Below are 22,557 nucleotides of genomic sequence, written 5' to 3' on the forward strand. Positions count from 1 at the left end.
ACAAGCTCAACATTATGTTCACATGATCTACCCACCCCCAAAGACGTGGGGGGGCTTTGGAAATAGCGGCACTGGCGTTACTTATAAGACAAACACACTTGGAATGGGAAATAGTGGGGAAAAGTCTTCATCCCATTCTGTATGGAAGTGGTACGTTTTTGGGTTCTTTGTAATGCTGAAATGACTCTAGAAAACAAAGCACTGCACTGGGGTTTGCCTACTTTAGAAGCCATGAAGGCGTCGCAGTATCGACACATGCAAAGTGCAGCGTGGTAACCCCAACTGGATGCGGCGCGCTGCCACACAGCACATCCATTTTCCCCGGTTGGGAGAACCATGGGAGAACATGTTTACCGTGCGGCAACGCTGGAAAAATAGAACAGCAGCGTATGGGCGCGGCAGGCGAGGCGGCAGACCCACGGCTGCTATGGGTTCCCCTTTAGTCACCTTAATTCAAGTGACAGATTTGTTTTATATTGTAATTATTGCGACCGAAGGTCGCAGTATACCATGAGAAATGTCGCAACTTGTCTCCGTCTGTGTCAGTCAGTCTGTCAGTCAGTCACATGGTTCTCTCTCTGAAATCATGCTCTGATGTTACTGTTCAGGGGAACCACAGAATGGGTTTGCCGCTCTGACATCACGCTCTGGCTTGATGTCCTTTTTATGCCCATTTATTTTATGCCCATATATAGTCGACAATGTGATGTCAGAACATGCCCATATATGGGCAATCCCAGATCACACTTGCAAATGAATTACGTCCTTGTCCGTTTTATGCCCATATATGGAGATCCCTGTTTTTAGATATGCAGCTGTAGTTGACGTTTGCTGGTAAAACAGATGTGTATAATGTGGTAAAATTGCTTATAGAGAGGCCTCACCTCCACGTCAGCACTGCCAACACCAGTGGCATGGTGACAGTCACAGTCAGGTATCTCCAGTCATTGACCAAGTAGGCCACGGCAGGGAGAATAGCTGTAGAAACACTCCAGTCCATACTCATCAGAATGGCCACCGCTGCGCGATGCTTGATGTCTGTCCACTCTACACCTACAGAGAGAGAGAGAGAGAGAGAGAGAGAGAGAGAGAGAGAGAGAGAGATATCACAGTTTTTTATGGGTTGTGAGTGAATGAACATCTATTTATTTTTCAGTTTTCATGCATCATACAAAAATACTTTTCAAAAGCATGTAAGTAATTTCATGAATATATATGAATAAAATCAACGAAATTCCATAAACCTGAAAACAACAGTTTAAGAAGCATGTGGTTACCTGGTATTTTATAACGGCTGAGAGGCATGGTGAGACACGAGGCGAAGCCAAGTGTCTCCAACCCACACAACCCACAGTTTGACTGACCTTGGCACCAAGAATAGTACATTGTTTCTGACATTTTTCATTTGTCTACAGGTGTGAAACATGGTACAACATTTACTAGGTGGTGCAATCATGGTACCATTGAGGTACTCAGGTGGTATCACACCATTATCAACTGCTTACCACTGTAGGTAGGTAGGTAGGTAGGTAGGTAGGTAGGTAGGTTTTTCCCCCTTTTAACCCTTGAGATCAGAAACGTTTATACGTTTAAAATCCAACTCACAGAGGACAATGGAGATGATGCTGATCCCAGAAAGCCCAAGTCCAGTAAAGAATCTCATGACAGCGAACATGGCGAAGGAAGAGGAGAATGCACTTCCACATCCAAACAAGATGGTCCACAAGTAGGACAGTAGCAGCATTCTCTTCCTGCCATACCTGTCACAAAAGGGAACGTGGATTTGTTTCTGTCCACTTGTTATAAATTATCTTTATATATGCACATATAGATATAGTTGCGGACTGGTCTGTCCACAACTATTACTTTCGGGGAATGGAAAAAGAACCTAGACAGAACAAAAATGTACTACTTTCACTGAGAATTTCCAGAAATAATGAAAATGGCAAGTTCACTTCGTGACAGGTTGTGAGCTTGTACATCCAATAGTTTTGCTATTTTGCGCAAACAGTATGAAATGAGCAGTGCAATGTATGAGTTAATTTCATATTAAGGGTCCTGCCACAGCCTTGCGTAGCCAGACAACATCACTGCGTGGATATTAGTCTGGTTCTTCTCCGTGCTTTCTTTTCCATGAGGCGGTTACGGAAAGATTCAAACAGACTATCGGTTAGACCTACAACCAATCAGAGTCACGCAGAAGGTGATAAGCCCGCCCAACATTTGCATACTGAGGCCTGCTTGGTTCTTTACGACCTAAAGCCCACCTTAAATTTGCATACTGGGACCCTGGTTGGTTTTTCCAAGGGGCGGTTACAAAAGGATTCAAATGGACTCTATCAGTTAGAACTACAACCAATCAAGAGTAACGCAGAAGGTGATATAAGGTCAGGTTATATTTGCATACTGGGCCGTACTGAGCGGGGCCAGACCAAATCTTTTGTGTGATGAAGTGAGCTGTGCTATTTATGAGATAATTTCATATTAAGGGTCCTGCCAAGCTTGGCCAATGTGGGATGAAGTGAGCGGTGCTGTTAATAAGTTAATTACAAAGCTTGGCCAATGTGACCATGCTTTGCATACAAACGGACAAAGCCAGATGTAGGAGACTCAAAAACATATTTCACAAAGTTGAACCATGGAGATACATGGGGTGCGGGGGGCTCTCTCCATTCCGACATGTCTCCATTCCGACATTGACTTCTTATTGTCGGAGTGGCAACACATGTCGCATGGAGTGCGTTCGGAAATGCCCACAGGGTGTGTGCTCAGTGTAGTGCGTGCAGTGGGCGTGACGTTGTAGAGTGTGTTCAGTGTGGCTTATTTACGAACGACCAGTTAAGAGGCAGCTGTGCGCTTTTTCAGTCGGAAAAACTTTCTGAAAAGCAGCAGTTGCTAATGTAACGTTGCTATTGATGGGTAAATTAATTCATATCATTGGCCTACCTGCTGTTAGTTTACAAGTTGATGGGTGTGTAACAGTAAAGCCCAAAGGACCAATAAAGCAGCAAATGGTGCATTTTGTTATCATTTCCATGCCATTGTTCACCGCTGAGAAGCGCGAGACACCGCCATGAAAATTAACCAATGAAATCACTGCACTGACGCACCACACCACCAAACGCCATCTTCTGAGTAGGGTCGGTCAGTGCGTGCACTCAGCACACCCGGTGCGAAGCACTAGATTTCCGAACGACAACGCACCAAGTGCACCGAATAAACCAACGACAACATGGCACACCAGTGCGTTGAGTGTGCATTTCGGAACGCACCCATGGTTTCAGCCAACAACTGACTTCAGTTATTTCATGTAACATATTCTTTTAATTCTATGAGCACCTGTCACTGAGCCAGCCAAATGTCACTGCTCCAAGCATGACGCCCATGAAGAAGATCGTTGCTGTGGCTTTGGTCATGCTCTTCCTGTCACACACCAGATCCCACTGTGGAGGCACACACACACACACACACACACACACACACACACACACACACACACACACACACACACACACACACACACACACACACACACACACACACACACACACACACACACACACACTTTTGAGGACATCAACACTGCCATTTTTTACTTTAAGCCTAATGCTGAAAAACAGAGCTCTACAAGCTTCACTCTAATGCCTCATGCACACTACAGATATATAGTTGAACGTTTAAAGCTTTCAAAGCTTTGTTCTTCGTGTGTCCTGGATCTTTAAAGCTGGTTTCCATTGAGATTACATTGAATTACCAAGCAAAACGTTCAACTATATATCTGTAGTGTGAATGCAGCTAAGACAGGTTGGCAGCTTATAGATCTGCAATGTTCAACCCAAAGCCCTAAAAATAACTTCTACGTTGCTAATTCTAAATGCATTACATAACTCTCTTTTACTGCCAATGGCGAGCACTCGTCACGTGTCGCATAACACCACGGCGAGTTTTCGTCAAATCCTGTTTTGGTGCCAGACTTAGCACAGGGGGGAGGGGCGGGTGTCTTCTGTTGGCACAGCAACCACAGTGCCTACACTGGAGTTTTGTGAAGCCTAAACAGAAAATGGATGCTTGATTTCCTTTCTGTGTCGTTTTCGCAGCCCTGGATATACAGTACTCTCTCAGCTATCTTGCAGTGCTCACTTCGCATGGTATCAGCATATAGTTATATCCAAACATGGAGTTCCGTGCTCATATGCACACTCATACATTGGGACCTTATCACAAAGCCAAACCTAGTATAGCCGTTAGCAGCGGCTGGTAGCCGGCGGCTACTAAAGCATTTTTTGACCATTGACGACAAATTGAGGTTTGGACAAAACAGTCATGGTGACGTTATGCCATGCATTGACAAACATCATCATGCCATATATAATGTATGGAAGAAAACAGTTTGCTATCTTCTACCCCTTTTATATAGGGCTTTTTTCATCAAGACTGAACTCTTGGCAACGTATCGTTGGCCAGATTCCAAGTTCTATATGAACCGTAGAAACAACACTACGGCATGTGGACTGGTCTCTTGCCAGAATGAAGCAGTTCCTCTGAAAGGCATAGAGGTGGAGGTTGAAGTGAGCGACCATGTGGCGACAGTGACCTCCATTCTGCAGTATGAGAACAAGGAGGAGAGCCCCCTAGAGGCCGTCTTTGTCTTCCCTCTCCCTGGCGATGCGGCCGTCTGTCATTTCAGCGCAAGGATTGGACGGTCAGAGGTTGTGGCCGAGGTGAAGGAGAAACAGAAGGCCCGAGAGGAGTATGACGATGCACTGAGCTCAGGCCAGCAGGCCTTCCTATTGGAGGAGAGCGAGCAGAGCCCCGACGTGTTCTCCATGAGCGTGGGCAGTCTGCCTCCGGGGGAGAGCGCCTCCATCAGGCTGGAGTACGTTACTGAGCTGGCTGTGGAGGCTGACGGTGGACTGCGGTTCTGTCTGCCCGCGGTGCTCAACCCCCGCTACCAACCCCAAGGTGGCGCTGTGCTCAACCCCCACTATCAACCCCAAGGTGGCGCTGTGCTCAACCCCCGCTACCAACCCCAAGCTGTGCTCAACCCCCACTATCAACCCCAAGCTGTGCTCAACCCCCACTATCAACCCCAAGGTGGTGCTGTGCTCAACCCCCACTATCAACCCCAAGGTGGTGCTGTGCTCAACCCCCACTATCAACCCCAAGCTGTGCTCAACCCCCACTATCAACCCCAAGGTGGCGCTGTGCTCAACCCCCGCTATCAACCCCAAGGTGGCGCTGTGCTCAACCCCCGCTATCAACCCCAAGGTGGCGCTGTGCTCAACCCCCGCTATCAACCCCAAGGTGGCGCTGTGCTCAACCCCCACTATCAACCCCAAGGTGGCGCTGTGCTTAATCCCCACAATCAACCCCAAGGTGGCGCTGTGCTCAACCCCCGCTATCAACCCCAAGGCGGAGGGAGCGGTCAGCCTCAGGTGACTGCTTTTCCTGCCTCTCTGGTGCCCTACGGTCTGTCCTTTTCTGCCAGAGTGGCCTCTGCTCGACCCGTCGCTAAGGTAGAGTCCAGCTGCTCCCTGGACCCTCTTCAGTACCTCAACGCAGAGCAGACCCAGGCCACGGTCCGTCTGAGTGATGGGCACAAGTTTGACAGAGACGTGGAACTGTTGGTCTATTATAAAGATGCCCACCAGCCTGCTGCTGTTGTAGAGGCGGGGAAGGATTCCGCCAAGCTCGGCTCTCTGATGGCCGACCCAGTGGTCATGTTGAGCCTGTACCCCGAGTTCCCTAAAGCTGTGATGTCATCACTGGCCTCATGTGGGGAGTTCCTGTTTTTAATGGATCGTTCTGGCAGCATGGGTCGTTCTGGCAGCATGGGTCGGTCACACAACATGCCAGATCGCATTGGCAGCGCCAGGGACACACTGCTACTGCTGCTGAAAAGCTTGCCAGTGGGCTGCTACTTCAACATATTTGGCTTCGGAAGTCGATACGACTACATCTTTCCTGGGAGTGTGGAGTACAGCCAGACCACCATGGATGAAGCTGTGGAGAAGGTCAAGGCTATGTCTGCTGACCTGGGCGGGACAGAAATCCTAAAGCCTCTGATGATATGATGTGATGACATTGTAAATACTTTTTGTACCAAAACGTTTGCTAAATATCTGATCTAAGCTGATTTAAGTAAATCTATATTTTTATATTATATCTAAGTACCAAAAGCCAATGTTTTACAGTATTGTCCCACAGTCAGGTTACTAGAGTTCATTTTAAGGTTCATCCACTCACGCACAGTCCTGTCTCACACGCACGCCAGCATGCACCTAGAGCGTGATCAGCTCATGCTCACCTCATGTCACCAATGATATAGTAGTGCATGCTCTGTGAATGTTGTTTTGCATGAGTTAGCTTGTGCGCACCGATACTCCTCAGCCGCCTTGAAAAGCTACATTTCTCTGTTATCTTCTGTGAATGATGTTTTGCACCTGTTTTGCACAAGTCAGCCTGTACGTGCAGATACCCGCACCCACGCACTTGCGGGGTCTCAGCCGCCTTGGAAAAGCTACATTTCTCTGTTATCTGTAAAGAGAAACCCAACGATTCCTGGCACAGCCCAGGGGTGGGGGAAGGAGGAGTGAAGATCACGTGGTGATGGGGCGGAGGCAGACAGCCTTGCCCCCTGAGTGTGTGGCCCAATCATGCCTGCCCAGCTGAAGAAACATCCAATAGAGTCCAGCCCGGGACTCCTCCCACGAACCAATCAGAAAGTCTCACCTCCCCTGCTGAAGACCTGCGAAATACTATAAAGACTCTTGTTACTTTCATTTTGCGTCCGTCTCTACGAGAACACCACAGCTTGCTGTTGTGTGCTTTACTGAACGAACCTCTTGGTACCGGTACTTGGATTATTTTCTCTTTTGTCTCCTTACATAGATTTTACTTAGAACTTAGAATAGCCCATTTGTGCAAACGGTATTGATATAATAAAGTTAACTGCTATTATTTTAAATAGAAGTCTCCTGTTTTTAGTATTGATTTCACTGGCACATCCATACTCATTCTTGTTCTACGCATAACCTCACCTTCTGAAGTTTTAGTGCAACTTAGGCGGAGTAGAGAGGCTCGGGCCTCGAGCCTTGTTCTTCTCGTTTGGAGAGAGGTTCTTCCAAAACCTGGTGACCCCGACGTGATGAGTTTTGTGCCTTTTTAACAATTTTCGAGATTCAAAATTTTCGGAAAAAACGCGTTGTTGCTTTCCCTGAGTGTTCCAGTTCCAACCAGTACAACAGGTGATCACCTACAATATCTAACAAGGTAAGCACAAACCTCTTACACTGAAATTGTGCACATTGGCATAGGTTCTAAATTTAGTTGTGCTGTTGTATGAACTGTCAAACATTCTAGTTCGATAGGAATATTACAGTAAAATCTGTGGGACAAACACTGCTTGGGAGCGTAGTATAACTGCATCCTACCGTGAATAGTGTGCGGTATAAATACAGGCATCTACAACACCGGGTCGCGCCTGGGTTGAATGAGTAAAAGGTAACCTAGAGCACTAGTAGGGTAAGTCTCAAGTCCCGAACCTAGAGCACTAGTAGGGTAAGTCTCAAGTCCCGAACCTAGAGCACTAGTAGGGTAAGTCTCAAGTCCCGAACCTAGAGCACTAGTAGGGTAAGTCTCAAGTCCCGAACCTAGAGCACTAGTAGGGTAAGTCTCAAGTCCCGAACCTAGAGCACTAGTAGGGTAAGTCTCAAGTCCCGAACCTAGAGCACTAGTAGGGTAAGTCTCAAAGTCCCGAACCTAGCGTGAGGGGAGTGCATTTACTAAATCCTAGCCCAATAACACAACGGTGTATCCGCCGTATTGTAAATAATAACAGTGTCTCTGGAGTACAAGGGGGGCTGTTACGGTGTCTCCGCCGTGTTGTGAATGTTTAAACAGTGTCTCTGGAGGACAAGAGGGACTGTGAGAGATTGTGAGAGCGAATGGAATAAAGTGAATGATTGATGATTTGAATGAACTCAATGTATAACGGACTGTTTTAAAAATAGTTAAACAATTTTGTAAGCTCTCTAAATAATTTTAGTAGATAGAATACATCCCAGCGTTCCTTCTGAGCATATATATTATATATATTGTCAGCATATAAATCGGGGACTACAGTTTGAGGCATGGGACATGTATATTGTTGTTATTGATATTGGTGGTTCACTGCGAGGGCAGGCATTTAGTGAGTGTGGTTATTGTGAGCGTTGACAATATTGGTTAACAGTTTCAAACAAGCAAGTCAGTTGGTAATGTTATACACATAGCATAAGATGCCAAGTACAAGTCGAGTTTGAGATGTGATTGACCAAAGGTTGTCATTTGAGGTGTTGTAAGTGTTGGTTTGACTATTTGCCCTGTCCTCGCTGACTGCGCCGCGCGATTCCTTCTAAGTGAACATTTTTGAATTAAAACCATTTTTTAACATTTTAGAATAAAAACCAATCTTGACTGTCTCAAAGAGTCCAGAAATTAGAAAGTCTTAAGAAGCTTCCGACCATTAGATGGTTTGGATAAAAATACTTAAACAGTGTTAAATCATTAATTAAACCTAGTATAAGTCTGACAATTCCTGCCTGTGTACTGTTGTAAGACGAACAGCTAAAGTAAGAATATCTTTGTCAATGTGTACTACAGTAACAGCCTATTTTACTGAAGCTGGTGTACTAACAAGTTATAGTTCATCTCCCAGTCTCGATTGGTGTTTTAAAATTGCCGTCAATTATCATAAACATTGGTTCATAGAAATTCAGAAGACACATGGACAAATTAGTGAGACCTAAAAAATCAGGACACAGACTCTCAAAAGGCAAAGACAATCCAATTATGACTCAACCAGTGAGCCAGGGTTGCAAGACATCGAGAAAAATCCCCAAACCACTTAGAGAGCCTTCTGGGTGGACCAGAACTAGTTACACTCTAAAAGAATTGGAAAGTATAAGAAATGATCCCTGGGCTTTTCCCTTTTTCCCCTTTTTGCCAAATGAGTGTTTGGTAGCTGTGATCAGAACCGACAGACCCGGGGAAGAAACTGAAACCATTATTTCTTCCTCCCAAACACAAAATGAAGGGCTAAGGCCCATACACACAGTACTACTCCACTCTAGAAACTCCACCGAGAGGGACTTTCCCCCGACTATAAGTTGGTCTACGACTCATTACAAACATTTTCTAGCAAACTGTAGGCACGTGTCTGACCAGCACCAATCAGGATCTGTGTCTCTGCTGCCCGACAGAGATCCATTCACTTCCGAACCTGAAACTGAAGGGTTCTCTGAACATGTCGCGATTTCGGTGACATACAACCCGAAAAACCCGACTGTAATCTGGAACAACCCAGAAATCCAGAGGTTCTGTGAATTGTCCACTAACTCGGAAGGCAGCAGAGTAGTGGTGAAATTAGGATATGGACGGACCCACACTTGGGCGTCCCAAATTACCAAACTCAGAGCAAGACTAATATTGAGTGACTTACAGGCAGGCCGCACTATTCCTAATTGGAAAGACCACAAGTGCACAGGTCGGACTTGTGCTACTCCATTGACTCCACTCCCTAAAGTTGAGCAGGCTAATCCATTCTTGCCCCCAGACGCTGAGCGTCGTTCTCTTAATCAGTCAACTCCTTTCCTATTGTTACTTCCTGCGGCCCCTGTTTCAGTGCCTGATCTGCCTCAGGATCCAGACGTCCCAGCGGTACCTACAGTAGCATCAGCCCCACCCCAAAACCCAGACGTCCCATCTGGGGTGCCTGCTGCAGCGCCGGTTCCGCCTCAGGACTTTGTTCCCCCTGCTGACAATCCCAATCCAATCATTGAAGGGCTGATAATCCCTGCATGTTTAATATTGTGAGCTGAACAGTCAAATTTAAGAAGTCCAATTGTCAATGTGTACTACTGTAGCGGACTACTTTACAAGAGATGGGAAACTTATAGGTTATAGTTCAACTCCCAGCCCTGAATGGTGTTTCGACATAGTCATTGGTTATTGCCATTGTGTGTTTACAGAGATTTTAGAAAATAGGGCACAATTAGGAACAAGGATAATTGAGGTCGAAACCCGTCAGTGCTGTCTCTGTTTCATTAGGAGAGGAGACTGAAGGACAACAGACTCTAATAGTTCTATACATTTCAATAAATTATATTTCAGAACAGACCCATTCCGTCCAATTGCAGAGCCTATTTGTACTCACCACCCGTTAGAATTCTGTTTATATGAACCAAGGTCCTTTTTGGATAGAGAACCTTTGAGATTTTACAATTTGGGAATTTTCAATGTCTGACATCCGTCCACTGGTTTACTGCGCTTCTAACCTTGAAGGTGAACTGTTTAGTTGGAGTGCTACCCTCAGCACGGAGTGGAGTTTTAAAATAGTAATAGGTCCAACTGTTACTTTTACTGAAAAATTAATGAATCACGATCAACTCCTACACCGTATTGCAGAGCTTTTTCAAATTCATTGCCCCATGTGTTTAACTGATAACGGTGAGTGGCAACAAATAGACCAATACAGAGAGAAGTTCTTGAAGTCCACCCCGCTAGACCCCATGCGACGCTGCTACCCTAACTTAGCAACTCTAGGAACACCCATATCACTCGAAACACCCATAGGAGGCTCCCCTGGTCAGGAATCTGAGGATGGGGAAAGGGGAAGAAAGAGTAACAGTAAGAGAAGGGGGAGCAAGAGAGAAGAAGGAAAACCGCAAGTAAAGATAGTGACGGTCCTCCAGCGAGGATGAGAAAACAGGAAAGAAAAGTAAGTTGAAGGGGAGGAGCTCTGACACGAGGCCAAAGAGAAGTGAAAATGCTCACTCCTCTGAGGGCTCAGAGCGAGACAGATTAGATGACGAAAGGGCCAGGGTGAGGGATAGACACCCAGCTGAAGGATTGAGGAGATGAGAAAGCTAGAGTTGGAAAGAGAAAGGTTGTTAGAATGGCAGGACCAGGTTGCAAGAGCAGAAGAGAGGAAAAGAAAGGATTATGAGGGCTTCCCTCCAAATCAGCGAAGCGACCAGGGGCCGCCTCCGTCACACCAAAATGCACCCACTCACAGTCCATATAACCTGCCCCCCCCCCCCCCCTTACACAGCACCCTCTCCCGCAGGGATGGACGGGTACCTCCAAGGTCTCTCTCAGGCCAATACCCACCAGCCCCCACTACAGCCCCACCTGACATACACATAGCCGTACAAGCAGCAATGACTGACTACTTCAGCCAGAACCAAAATTACGCCCAAGACCAAGGTTACTAGGGCTGCCCAAGAAGATTGAGGGTAGCTGCAGCAGAGGAAGCCAATAAGCCATTTATTAGATGTTTCCGAGAAGGACGGCATTTTCAATGTAGTCCTGTATCAGAAACATAAGGGGGATGGTGGGGAACGTAGTGTAATAGCACACTACTACTCAAAGATTTTGCTCAAATGATAGTAAGTCTGTTAAATGTTGTGCTGTCATGTACTAATGTCTGTTGTTCTATGTCTCCACAGAAATCATCTATTGATAACTGCATGAACACCACCTCTGACGCCAAAACAGGATAACTGAGAGATCTGGGCGTTTAGATAAGAACCTACACTTACACATAATTTAGAAATTGACTATGCCCAGATTTAAAGAAAGAGTTGAAAACATATAGTAAGTCAGAGAGTGATATTAGGATATATAGGAACACCAAGCCCAGCCGTCTGAAGTATACCATGCTCTTGACTGTACTTACGCTCCTCAAAATATGGATGTTTGTACACTTGATAACTCCTGTCCAAGGTGCAAACCGCATATCCGGAGGGACCAAGCATCAGATTATTATCATCATTACATGTTCTGTACTGAGGGAGTGGATTGTTCCACTCACGTGAAAGGGTACTGGTATACTTACTACGGCACTGGTTATCATGTATACGCATGCTTAGGAAATTGCAAGGACAATTGTCAAATTATTGCAGGATCCCGCCCCTTGTCCAATCGCCATAACGGAGGCTGCAGAGTTGTGTTCCCACGACACCTCCCCAGGCACTGTAGCGTTAGGTATATCTCTGTGCGAACGCAATATCCATCTTAATGACGGTTATTGCACCTCTGTGGCTCTAGATGGCACCCTGCTAAATGTCTCATGCCCATGGTTTAATGTATCCGTTTCTCACCTCAGCTATGCTGCTGTGTGGACTTGCGGCAGAGCCGCAAGACATTTTCTCCCACCCAAATGGAACGGCTGCTGCCACCCGGGTTATATTTTTACCAGTGTTATAATTTACCCTGTTGTTCCCCCAGAAGATGACAATGCCCACAATAGAGTTAAGAGGAGCCTAACACCCACCACTGCCTGGGCCACTCCAGACCAGACTCAGACTAACTTAGAATACATTAGGGCCAAGTACCCAGGTTACACATTCAAGGACCCATGGACTGACTCAGACTCCCAAATGGCCTATGGCCTAGGTGCCACCACCTTTATCACCTCTGGTGTGACTGAAGAGTTCACCCTGAAAAAGATTAACACTCTAGCTGCCGAACTGCTAATGTTACATGACTCCCTCTCTGACCTCCAGCTGGCAGGTCAGCTCCTAACCAACGAACAGTCCCAAATCAGGACAGTAGTCCTCAGAAATCGTGCTGCCCTGGACTGGATGACAGCTAAGGAAGGTGGTGTGTGCAAAATGCTAGGTGGAAAATGTTGTTTCTTAATCCCTAATAATCATGCTAACATTTCCTCCCTCATCTCTCATTCTCGTGATGCCATAGCTACCATCCCACAGCCCCAGATTCCAAACACTTGGTTTGACTTTAGCTTACTAGGGGGCTTTAGCAACTGGTTTGTCACCACCATTCTCCCAGTCCTGTTGATCGTAGGGCTCATCATTTTCGTAGCCATACCAATGTTGAAATACATGATTAACAAAGCTGTCCGCACTGTTTACCCTTCTACTGACTTCCAGCTAGCCCAACTGACCGAAGGAGAGGTCCACCAACCTCTCCTGGATCTTGTTACGGACCAGGTCCGTCCACCTCCTGTTTACGAGGAGGCATTTGAGTGAGCTTTTGTTTTTTTTTACATACTGATGGTTTAATCCACCCACGCATAGACCAGCCTCCAGTCTACTTACACATTGAACCCGTTGTTTTCTATAAGAAATTGTTTTTCCCTGCTTGTGTGAATCCCTAGCATCCCCAAAGGACTAGGTGATATAGTTTTAGGTATTTTCTGCACTGATTTCTGTTTTACCCCGAAGGGGGTCTTGTGTCAATTCATGTTTTCTGATGTCATCTTATGGATGTTGTCTTACAACCAAAAAAGTAAAGTTGGACAGTCACACAGGAATGACAGGGGTATGTTGATCACAATTGTAACAGAAAAAGTTAGGGAATCTGATCAACAATACCCCACTATAGACTGACATGTCAGTGGCTTAGGCAAGGGGATTGGGCACCCCAAACCTAGGCCACAACAGGCGGCGGCGGAATCGCAAGGTTCCGAGGGCACGTTAAAGACAGACATATAGTGCTGGGGAGATTGACTGAAGGCCCCCGTGTCTAGTGAAGGGTGAGTTCACACCCTGCCGTGGTACCGTCTAGTCGGCGTAGTTGTCGCACATGGTGGATGTGGGGGCAACACGTGGTACGTGGATGACAGTCCACACCTAGCAGAGGGTACGTTTTTGGGGACGACCTCTGTGAACAGGCAAGGCTGGTGAAAACGGTCAAAGTTTCAATTCCCATAGCCAAGTGGGGTTGGGATCAGACCGTCGGCTTCCTCCCTGGGTGACCAATCATCACTACGGGGTCAGGGGTCGCTATCGACTGGGTCACCGGCCGGTCCCATCACAGATGACAGTAAGACCCGAGTGGCCGTCGTGTGGGGCTTAATGTACAGTCAAGCCACAGTAAGCCAAAAGCGAATGCGTCAGTAGGCGAGCTGTGTCTCCTGTGATCGGTGGGCTTTGAAAAGAAGACACCGGGAAGCAGGAGAACTTGAACTCTCTGTCCAGGGTTGCCTGGGCGCAGACCTCAGGTGGAAAGGGGTCTAGCCCAGGACTGCACCCTGAGAGGGGAGGTCTAAAGGACTCAAGTGAAAAACTGTGGTCTGTCCAACCAAGTGAAAACTCTGGATTCAGGGACCAAGTTGACCTTATGGTCAAAAGATAGAAACTGACAAGTATGAAATAGATGTCATCAGAAACATAGAATCCTGTGCCATTGTTTATGTGTTAGTTGCATCCCAAAGGGGGTGCCATTTATTGTTTCTAAGTTATTAAAAAAACAAGTGTTGATTCTGTTGACCCCCGCTCACCATATTTTTCAGAAACGTTACCCAGTTTAGGTGGACTTCTTAAAAGAAGTCCAAAGGGGGAGTTTAAACTTTTCTGAAAAATGTGCCAAGTATCACATCACTAGTTAGTGATCTGCCCTGGAGGCAGATCAAAGGGGGATTTGATGATATGATGTGATGACATTGTAAATACTTTTTGTACCAAAACGTTTGCTAAATATCTGATCTAAGCTGATTTAAGTAAATCTATATTTTTATATTATATCTAAGTACCAAAAGCCAATGTTTTACAGTATTGTCCCACAGTCAGGTTACTAGAGTTCATTTTAAGGTTCATCCACTCACGCACAGTCCTGTCTCACACGCACGCCAGCATGCACCTAGAGCGTGATCAGCTCATGCTCACCTCATGTCACCAATGATATAGTAGTGCATGCTCTGTGAATGTTGTTTTGCATGAGTTAGCTTGTGCGCACCGATACTCCTCAGCCGCCTTGAAAAGCTACATTTCTCTGTTATCTTCTGTGAATGATGTTTTGCACCTGTTTTGCACAAGTCAGCCTGTACGTGCAGATACCCGCACCCACGCACTTGCGGGGTCTCAGCCGCCTTGGAAAAGCTACATTTCTCTGTTATCTGTAAAGAGAAACCCAACGATTCCTGGCACAGCCCAGGGGTGGGGGAAGGAGGAGTGAAGATCACGTGGTGATGGGGCGGAGGCAGACAGCCTTGCCCCCTGAGTGTGTGGCCCAATCATGCCTGCCCAGCTGAAGAAACATCCAATAGAGTCCAGCCCGGGACTCCTCCCACGAACCAATCAGAAAGTCTCACCTCCCCTGCTGAAGACCTGCGAAATACTATAAAGACTCTTGTTACTTTCATTTTGCGTCCGTCTCTACGAGAACACCACAGCTTGCTGTTGTGTGCTTTACTGAACGAACCTCTTGGTACCGGTACTTGGATTATTTTCTCTTTTGTCTCCTTACATAGATTTTACTTAGAACTTAGAATAGCCCATTTGTGCAAACGGTATTGATATAATAAAGTTAACTGCTATTATTTTAAATAGAAGTCTCCTGTTTTTAGTATTGATTTCACTGGCACATCCATACTCATTCTTGTTCTACGCATAACCTCACCTTCTGAAGTTTTAGTGCAACTTAGGCGGAGTAGAGAGGCTCGGGCCTCGAGCCTTGTTCTTCTCGTTTGGAGAGAGGTTCTTCCACCTCTCAAACACATCTACAAGCAGCTCCACGTTCCGAACCACCCCAGACAACTCTTTGTCTTTACTGATGGCGAGGTGTGGAATACCAAGGAAGTGCTAGATCTGGTGAGAAGCAACGCGAGTTCTCACAGGTGCTTCACTTTCGGGATCGGGGAGGGGGCCAGCTCTGCTCTCATCACTGGGATGGCCGAGCAGGGAGGAGGGCACGCCCAGTTCATCACAGGAACCGAGAGGATGCAACCCAAAGTGATGCAGTCGCTGCGCTTTGCCCTGCAGCCGGCTGTGGTGGATATTTCTGTTTCATGGGACCTGCCAAAAGGAGTGTCTGTAATACCGCTGTCTCCGCCTATCACAACCCTTTTCCAGGGACAAAGGTCGCTAATTTATGCCCAGCTGACTGGAGAGAATGTAGGGGCCAGTGAAGGCAGCGTGACAGTGGAGTACAGCCTGGCAGGTCAACCTTCTCGGAATAAGCTTGGCTTCAGTCTCAGGCCTACCAAGGACACCGGATTGACAGTGCACAGGTTGGGGGCTCGGACCCTGATTCGCTCCCTGGAGCTGGAACAGAGAGACAAGCGAGGGCGTCAGGATGAAGCAGTGAAGAAGAAGGTTGTGGAACTCAGCATCCAGTCGGGAGTGAGCAGTGCCTTCACCGCCTTCATCGCTGTCAACAAAGGAATCGGGGAGGCTGTACAAGGACCTCTGCTACGCAGAAATGTTCCAGTACCAATGATGGATACAATGTCAATAATGAATAAACGTGCTACGGTTAAGGATGTACAAGGACCTCTGTTACGCAGAAATGTTCCAGTACCAATGAGGGATACAATGATGAATAAACGTGAAACGGTTAAGGATCTAATTAAGCAATTCACTAACTATAGTGGTGGATATAGTGGTGGACTGTCTCAAATGTCCGCATCACCCATACATAGGTATGGCAGCCAAGAAGCTTACTACAGTTGTAGTGAAGGTGATCAAGAGGACATGTTTTGGAGGCATGCTTCATGCTCAGAAGCATTAGCTGCTAAAGAACCCCCTCAGCCCAGGCTGCCACCCATAGACCCCTTGCTCCAGTTGATCATCCTCCAGAAGGCTACTGGTTTTTGGAGCCTAGTTCCAGAGCTGACTGCTGTGCTTGGGAAGACTCACGAGGAGTTGGTCAAGTCAAAGCCTCCACCAGTAAGCAAGGAGGTTTGGGCCACTATTTTGGCTCTAATCTGGCTCCATAGTTTCAGGATGGAATCCCAGGATGAGTGGCAGCTTTTGGCTCTGAAGGCAGTGTCCTGGGTTCATGCTCAGAACGTGGGCCGCATGTCTGAGTGTGTGGCGGCTGGGAACACCTTGTTGGGCTGCAAGGTGCAGAAAGATGACCTGGGGCTCTGAGAGCTTCATCCTACCTGGCTCCTTCTTGCCTATCCACCCTTCGGGTTGCAACAAGGCTTGCGATTGTGTGGGCTTTACCCTGAATAACCCATCATTCAATAGACCACTCTGTGCTCTTAGCTTTATGTAACTGGATGACATTAGGATTTACAGAACCTAAAGAGGTGGTGCCATAGTTTTATACTTTTTTCTGTTTTGTAGGTGTCTATGAAGTTAACATTACTCACTGGGTGGGGTTATAATGTGCATATTTGTCTTCCCTGTGTATTTTTGTTTACTCCCTGAAAGCTAAAAGCCAGTCGAAAAACACAGATTTAATGACATTATACTCATCCCCTCCCTTTTTGAAGCGGTGAAAGCCGCTTCCAAGGAGTGGCTTTGTGTGTCCCGTTTATGTCCATATATGGTCATTCCAGTGCAGAATGAACAGGTTTTATCTGTCCCGTACATGTGGGTCCTGTTCATGTCCATATATGATCATTCCAGTCCAGAATGAACAGGTTTTATCTGTCCCGTACGTCCAGAATATGTGTGTAATGTCCGTCCCTGTCTGATGATTGGATGATTAAAAATGTCCAATGAGACCATACTTTGAGGATTGGTCAAGCTTCACATGACAATTCGGCCCTCCAGATAAAATCATTCATTCATTCTGAATCGGAAGAATGTATAGTCACAGAGTTCATAGTAGAGATGCAACGTTCGCGAACGAATCGAATCTTTTGAACGGCTCTTTGAAGTGAACGATGGGATCCGGTTCGCGGAGTAGGGAGCTGTTCATTTGGCTGAATTGGCACGCGACGAGGTGCGGCGCCGCGATGCGCGGTGCGGCGCGGTGCGGTGCGGCGCGGCAATGTGCAGCTATCTAGGAAGCAAATTAAGACACTACAGTTTGATTTGATCATAGCGTAGACAATTATTAAGCGATTTCTATAATTAAAACGTCTCCATATTGCTTGGGAAGTCCACTTCCATGACAAATGACTGTATTATGTCCCTGTAAATATTTAAATGTTTGCTATTTTAAAATAGCCGATGTACAAGCAGACATTGTGCCAGGCCTAGCCAGTTGGTAAATCCTGGCTATATACGCCGCTAGGGAGGAGCGAGTTCATTGTTGCCTGCTTGGTTTTTTTAAGGTGTTGCATGAATAACATTAGTCAAGGTAGCTTAATTTACACACACATGTTTTATAAAAAGGGTAAATACAAAATTGTGATCTCAACTGTCAGCAGAGGAATGTGGTGCCAGACCGTGCCACCTTGTGGATTCATGTTTCAACGAAAATATTTTAAATATGCAATGAGCCAAAAGAGCCAAATGAGCCAGTCTTTTGAACGGCTCTTTTAAGTGAGCCAGAGCCATGGCTCTGGCTCACTTCAAAGAGCCATAAATTGCATCTCTCTAGAACACATAGAATAAAAGTTCACCGCTCCACTTCGAACCGAGGTTTGATTTTTACCATTCACCCAACACTGTGGGTGTGGCTAACTTCAGCTGGGTCACCACCCACCAGACAAACATGCATACTTAATGAACTGGAGGGTGTGGCCACATAAATACACACTTTTAACGCTTTCTGAACCCTTTTTTTTGGAAAGAATCTTCCTTCTAGTCTGATGATAATACCTGATCATCATGTTTTAGGGGAGAAAAGAATCATGGCACTGCATCTTTAATACATTTCTAATATTGTGCTTGTCTTACACTGTGGTTTATGGGCTGATTCTCTACCAAATTAAAGGAGCTATAGTCAACTTTTTCTTGAAAAACGGATGCTAAAATAAAAATTATGTTTCGAAAATATTTTATAAAAAAATAAGCTTCATATATGTGTTTCAATTAAAAAATGACCACAAAAAGCGTAAAATAATGATAAAATAATCATTTTGGCCCTTTGTTTACATTTACAGGGCCCGTACTTTGTTTACATCCTAGTCTGTAGACTAGGATGTACACCTACAATGAAAAAGTTGACTATAGCTCCTTTAACATTATTACACTTTTACACAACTCAAACCGTTCATTTCACTTTGTATGAGTACGGATCTCCATATAAGGATATCCATGCTCATACACATAAATTAACTGACGTCATGGACAGAAGTTCAGAACAGCCCATACAAGGTGAACAGGTGTGATTTTATTTCTTTAAAGTTCATTAGTGTGGTTGCCAAAGGCAACACACTATGGTACTCCCCCGACTTTATTCTTTATTGAGTACCTTTAAGCCAATGAGGATTCTTTATAGAGTACCTTTAAGCCAATGAGGATTCTTTATAGAGTACCTTTAAGCCAATGAGGGAGCTCACCCAACTTTAGTTTAGTTTAGTTTATTTTGATCCTCAACAACGTAATAACTTAGGATAACAAATTATTATTTAAAGAGTAACTTTTAGCCAATGAGGGAACAGCGTTCTCTTCTCGGTGACGTCAGCGAGAACGGCAACCACACTTGCACTTTCACAGAATTACATCTTTCTAGTTACTTGCGCCAGCAGAGCGCTGTACTTCGATCTGCTGGGTATGTATGTCGGTGTCCTTCGTGTTTAAGCCCGTAACCCAATCAGGGAGCAGCATTTCTCGCAACCTGATCATTAACAGCCAATGAAGGACCAGCATTCCTGGTGATGCCAGTGGTGATGTCACTGGCATCACCAGTGGAGAGCGCACCTCATGGTGCACTCTGCTGGCACACAAGTAGGCCATACGTGGCCTACTTGTGAACAAAGAGCAAGTTGGCTCCTTGACAGAGTGCAGTTCTAGTTAATCTTGTATCTGTGCATTGAGCTGCAGCCTGCATTCCCATGAGAAGGATGTATGTGTACTAATCCTGTTCTTTAGATTTTCATTATGTCAATTATTACATGATTATTATTATTATTAATTACAATCCAGAAGGAGAATTTGACCACCATTGACAGTAATAATAGCCCAACGGAACCTCTCGCCTGTCAATTGAATTCAATGCACTTTCTTTTCTTATTGTTTCGTATTCTATTATATATAATATAACTAGAAATACTGTTCCTACGAAACAGTGTGGGCTCGCTCGTGACTATATTCTGCAGCGTGCTAACTGTCATGTGAAGCTCAACCAATACTCCAGCTAACACCACTCCCAGATTTTCCGCAGCTCAATTGCACCTCATTGGCTGAGGGCCCTTAGCCTGACTGCAAGCGTCAGACTCAATCACACACTTCGTTTTGGGATTGAGTCTGAGCCTGGGGACGGAGATTCTACTTCAGCGGGGGCGGGGTAAAGCCTATTGACGTCACACACACACACACACACACACACACACACACACACACACACACACACACATACACACACACAGCCCCGTGTGTCGCCGACGTGGCGTGACATTGCAAAAATACGTTATTTCTCATAACATATTATATGACTGCATGTTTACGTTAGTGCAAAATGGTATTAAAACGTAATGAAACGGCACTATTGTATAGTTTATTAAAAGAATTCGAGTCGAGTCTGACTCCGCCATGACAGTCTTCACGGACCAATCAGAGTCCACTAGACTCTCACGTGGGCAGAGGACACCAATCAGAGTCCACTAGTGAATCTCACGTGGGCCTACACTGCTCTGACGTGGGCAGAAGATCTCTGTTTGGAGGGGGCTGGGACCGGAGCAGCCAAACCACGTGCCCCAAGCATACAACCCTGATTGGCCCATTCAATTCGCCGGCTCTTCAGGCGAGCCTGAAATAAAATAAAATATCTGCGGGTTCAGTCCACACTACACACCACCCACCAACAGGGGGTGGTGATGTGCGGACTGAAGTATCAGCCTAGAGGGCCCTGCCTTTGTACTGTCGTGTCGGAACTTGGTAAATAAATAATGAAGATAACATAGTGTTCTCGCCTTTCAGGCGAGCCCACAATAATAAAACAAGGCATTACAACAACAAAAAATCTACCTTATAAGAAATACATATTTTAATTGAAATTTCAAAATGAATTCTACTCTTGGCACTTTATGTATAGATGAGACAGTGGAGAGTGACAGGACAGCAGGAATGTGAAAGGAATGGCATGCAATACAGGATTCAAGCCTGTTGGGGATACATACACACCAACTCGTACACCAGATTATACCTCAGATTGCACCCAGGTTGTTTGACAAAATGGTCAGTGATGATGAGACAGCCTATGCATGGTTTCAAACACGACACACATGCATATCTCCTTGTATGAGCCATACAGACACTCATACGGACACTCATACATAGGGACCTACACACAAAGCCAGACGTAGGAGCCGTTAAAAGGATCCCTGGCTAATACGACAAATATGCCTTAATATACTATATATACATTATAATTGTCCACTATAACTACAATGTAAAATAAAAAAATCAAACCTCGGTTCGAAGTGAAGCAGTGAACTTTTATTCTATGTGTTCTAGAGCTTAAGAATTCTGAATGAATGAATGATTTTATCTGGAGGGCCGAATTGTCATGTGAAGCTTGACCAATCCTCAAAGTATGGTCTCATTGGACATACTTTGTGTAGTGTCCGGGACGGGACGGACACTACAGACATATTCTGGACATACGGGACAGATAAAATCTGTTCATTCTGGACTGAAATGACCATATATGGACATGAGGGGACACACATGGGACACACATTTACGGACAGATAAAACCTGTTCATTCTGGACTGAAATGACCATATATATGGACATGGGGGACACACAAAGACACTCCTTGGAAGCGGTTTTCACCGCTTCAAAAACACCTTAAATATTTTATTTCTTCTAGAAATAGCTAATCTTTCACATGTCAGCAGTGTGATGTCATACTGATGTCAGCAGCTATGTCTACATGGAGTTATATGTTGTTCGTGTCCAAATATGGGGCTTGTGAGGTCAGACTTAGTGAGATTCGTCGGTTATCTCCATATATGGAGGGATGTGTTGGTTATCTCCATATCTGGAGATTCAACCTTCAACGATTTTGACATCTTGTTACTAATCTGTCGGTAGATAATGCCGGTCTTATATAAGGGTCATTTGTGTACGGTGTGATGTCATACTGATGTCAGCAGTGTGACAGGAGATAAGCGACCAACGGTCGCTTATCTCCCGATTAGGGAGTCTTACTGGTTTATGGCATGCATGTGCAAAAAACACATTTGAAATATTGATTTGATGCTCATAATTAACCATAGGAAGTATTACATTTGTTTTTATTTGCACATGCATGCCATACATTCCATAGGGATAGATCACACATGACATTTATGACATCATCAACTTGCGACGGGCATTTCCCCTGTTGAGTGAAAGATTAGCTATTTCTAGAAGAAATAAAATAATTAAGGTGTTTTTAATTGTACATGGTATTTATAGAGGACAATTATAATTGCGACCGTCAGGGAGCAGTTTACTATGAAAACCTCCACCGGCCGTCCGTCCGTCCGTCCGTCCGTCCGTCCGTCACACGTCACACGTGACCATCAACAAACGTCACACCTTTGTTGATGTTTAAATCGAAGAGTCTTGGTCAAATACTTCTGTTGGTTTCTGCACTGATCATTTATACAATTCAGCTGTGTTTGCTCGTGTCATCATGATGAGGTCATAAATCAGCCATGCCCAAATATAGATTTTACGGGTTTACATGCTTACTCAGTTATTCGTTATGTGAAAGTCC

The 22,557-nt window shown here is 45.5% G+C and overlaps 2 protein-coding genes across 2 annotated transcripts in view; one reads left to right on the forward strand and one right to left on the reverse strand.

The window, feature by feature from the left end:
* Window positions 1-22,557, reverse strand: part of LOC308285275 (solute carrier family 22 member 7-like) — a gene marked incomplete at both ends in the record, with an annotated part of 47,002 nt that overhangs the window by 17,747 nt on the left and 6,698 nt on the right. Inside the window, 3 exons of the mRNA XM_080725991.1 lie at window positions 885-1,053; window positions 1,606-1,760; window positions 3,340-3,443. Of these exons, the coding sequence (XP_080582117.1) occupies window positions 885-1,053; window positions 1,606-1,760; window positions 3,340-3,443 (428 nt within the window). The remainder of the gene's footprint in view (window positions 1-884; window positions 1,054-1,605; window positions 1,761-3,339; window positions 3,444-22,557) is intronic.
* Window positions 4,479-16,877, forward strand: LOC308286122 (von Willebrand factor A domain-containing protein 5A-like; the record flags this gene model as incomplete). The annotated part of the gene is made up of 4 exons (XM_080727078.1): window positions 4,479-4,934; window positions 5,385-6,050; window positions 15,483-16,234; window positions 16,427-16,877. 4 exons carry the CDS (start codon window positions 4,479-4,481, stop codon window positions 16,875-16,877), a joined length of 2,325 nt encoding a protein of 774 aa, XP_080583204.1.

Source organism: Nannobrachium achirus (genome assembly GCF_963921795.1).
Source record: "Nannobrachium achirus genome assembly, chromosome: 5".
Lineage (NCBI taxonomy): Eukaryota > Metazoa > Chordata > Actinopteri > Myctophiformes > Myctophidae > Nannobrachium > Nannobrachium achirus.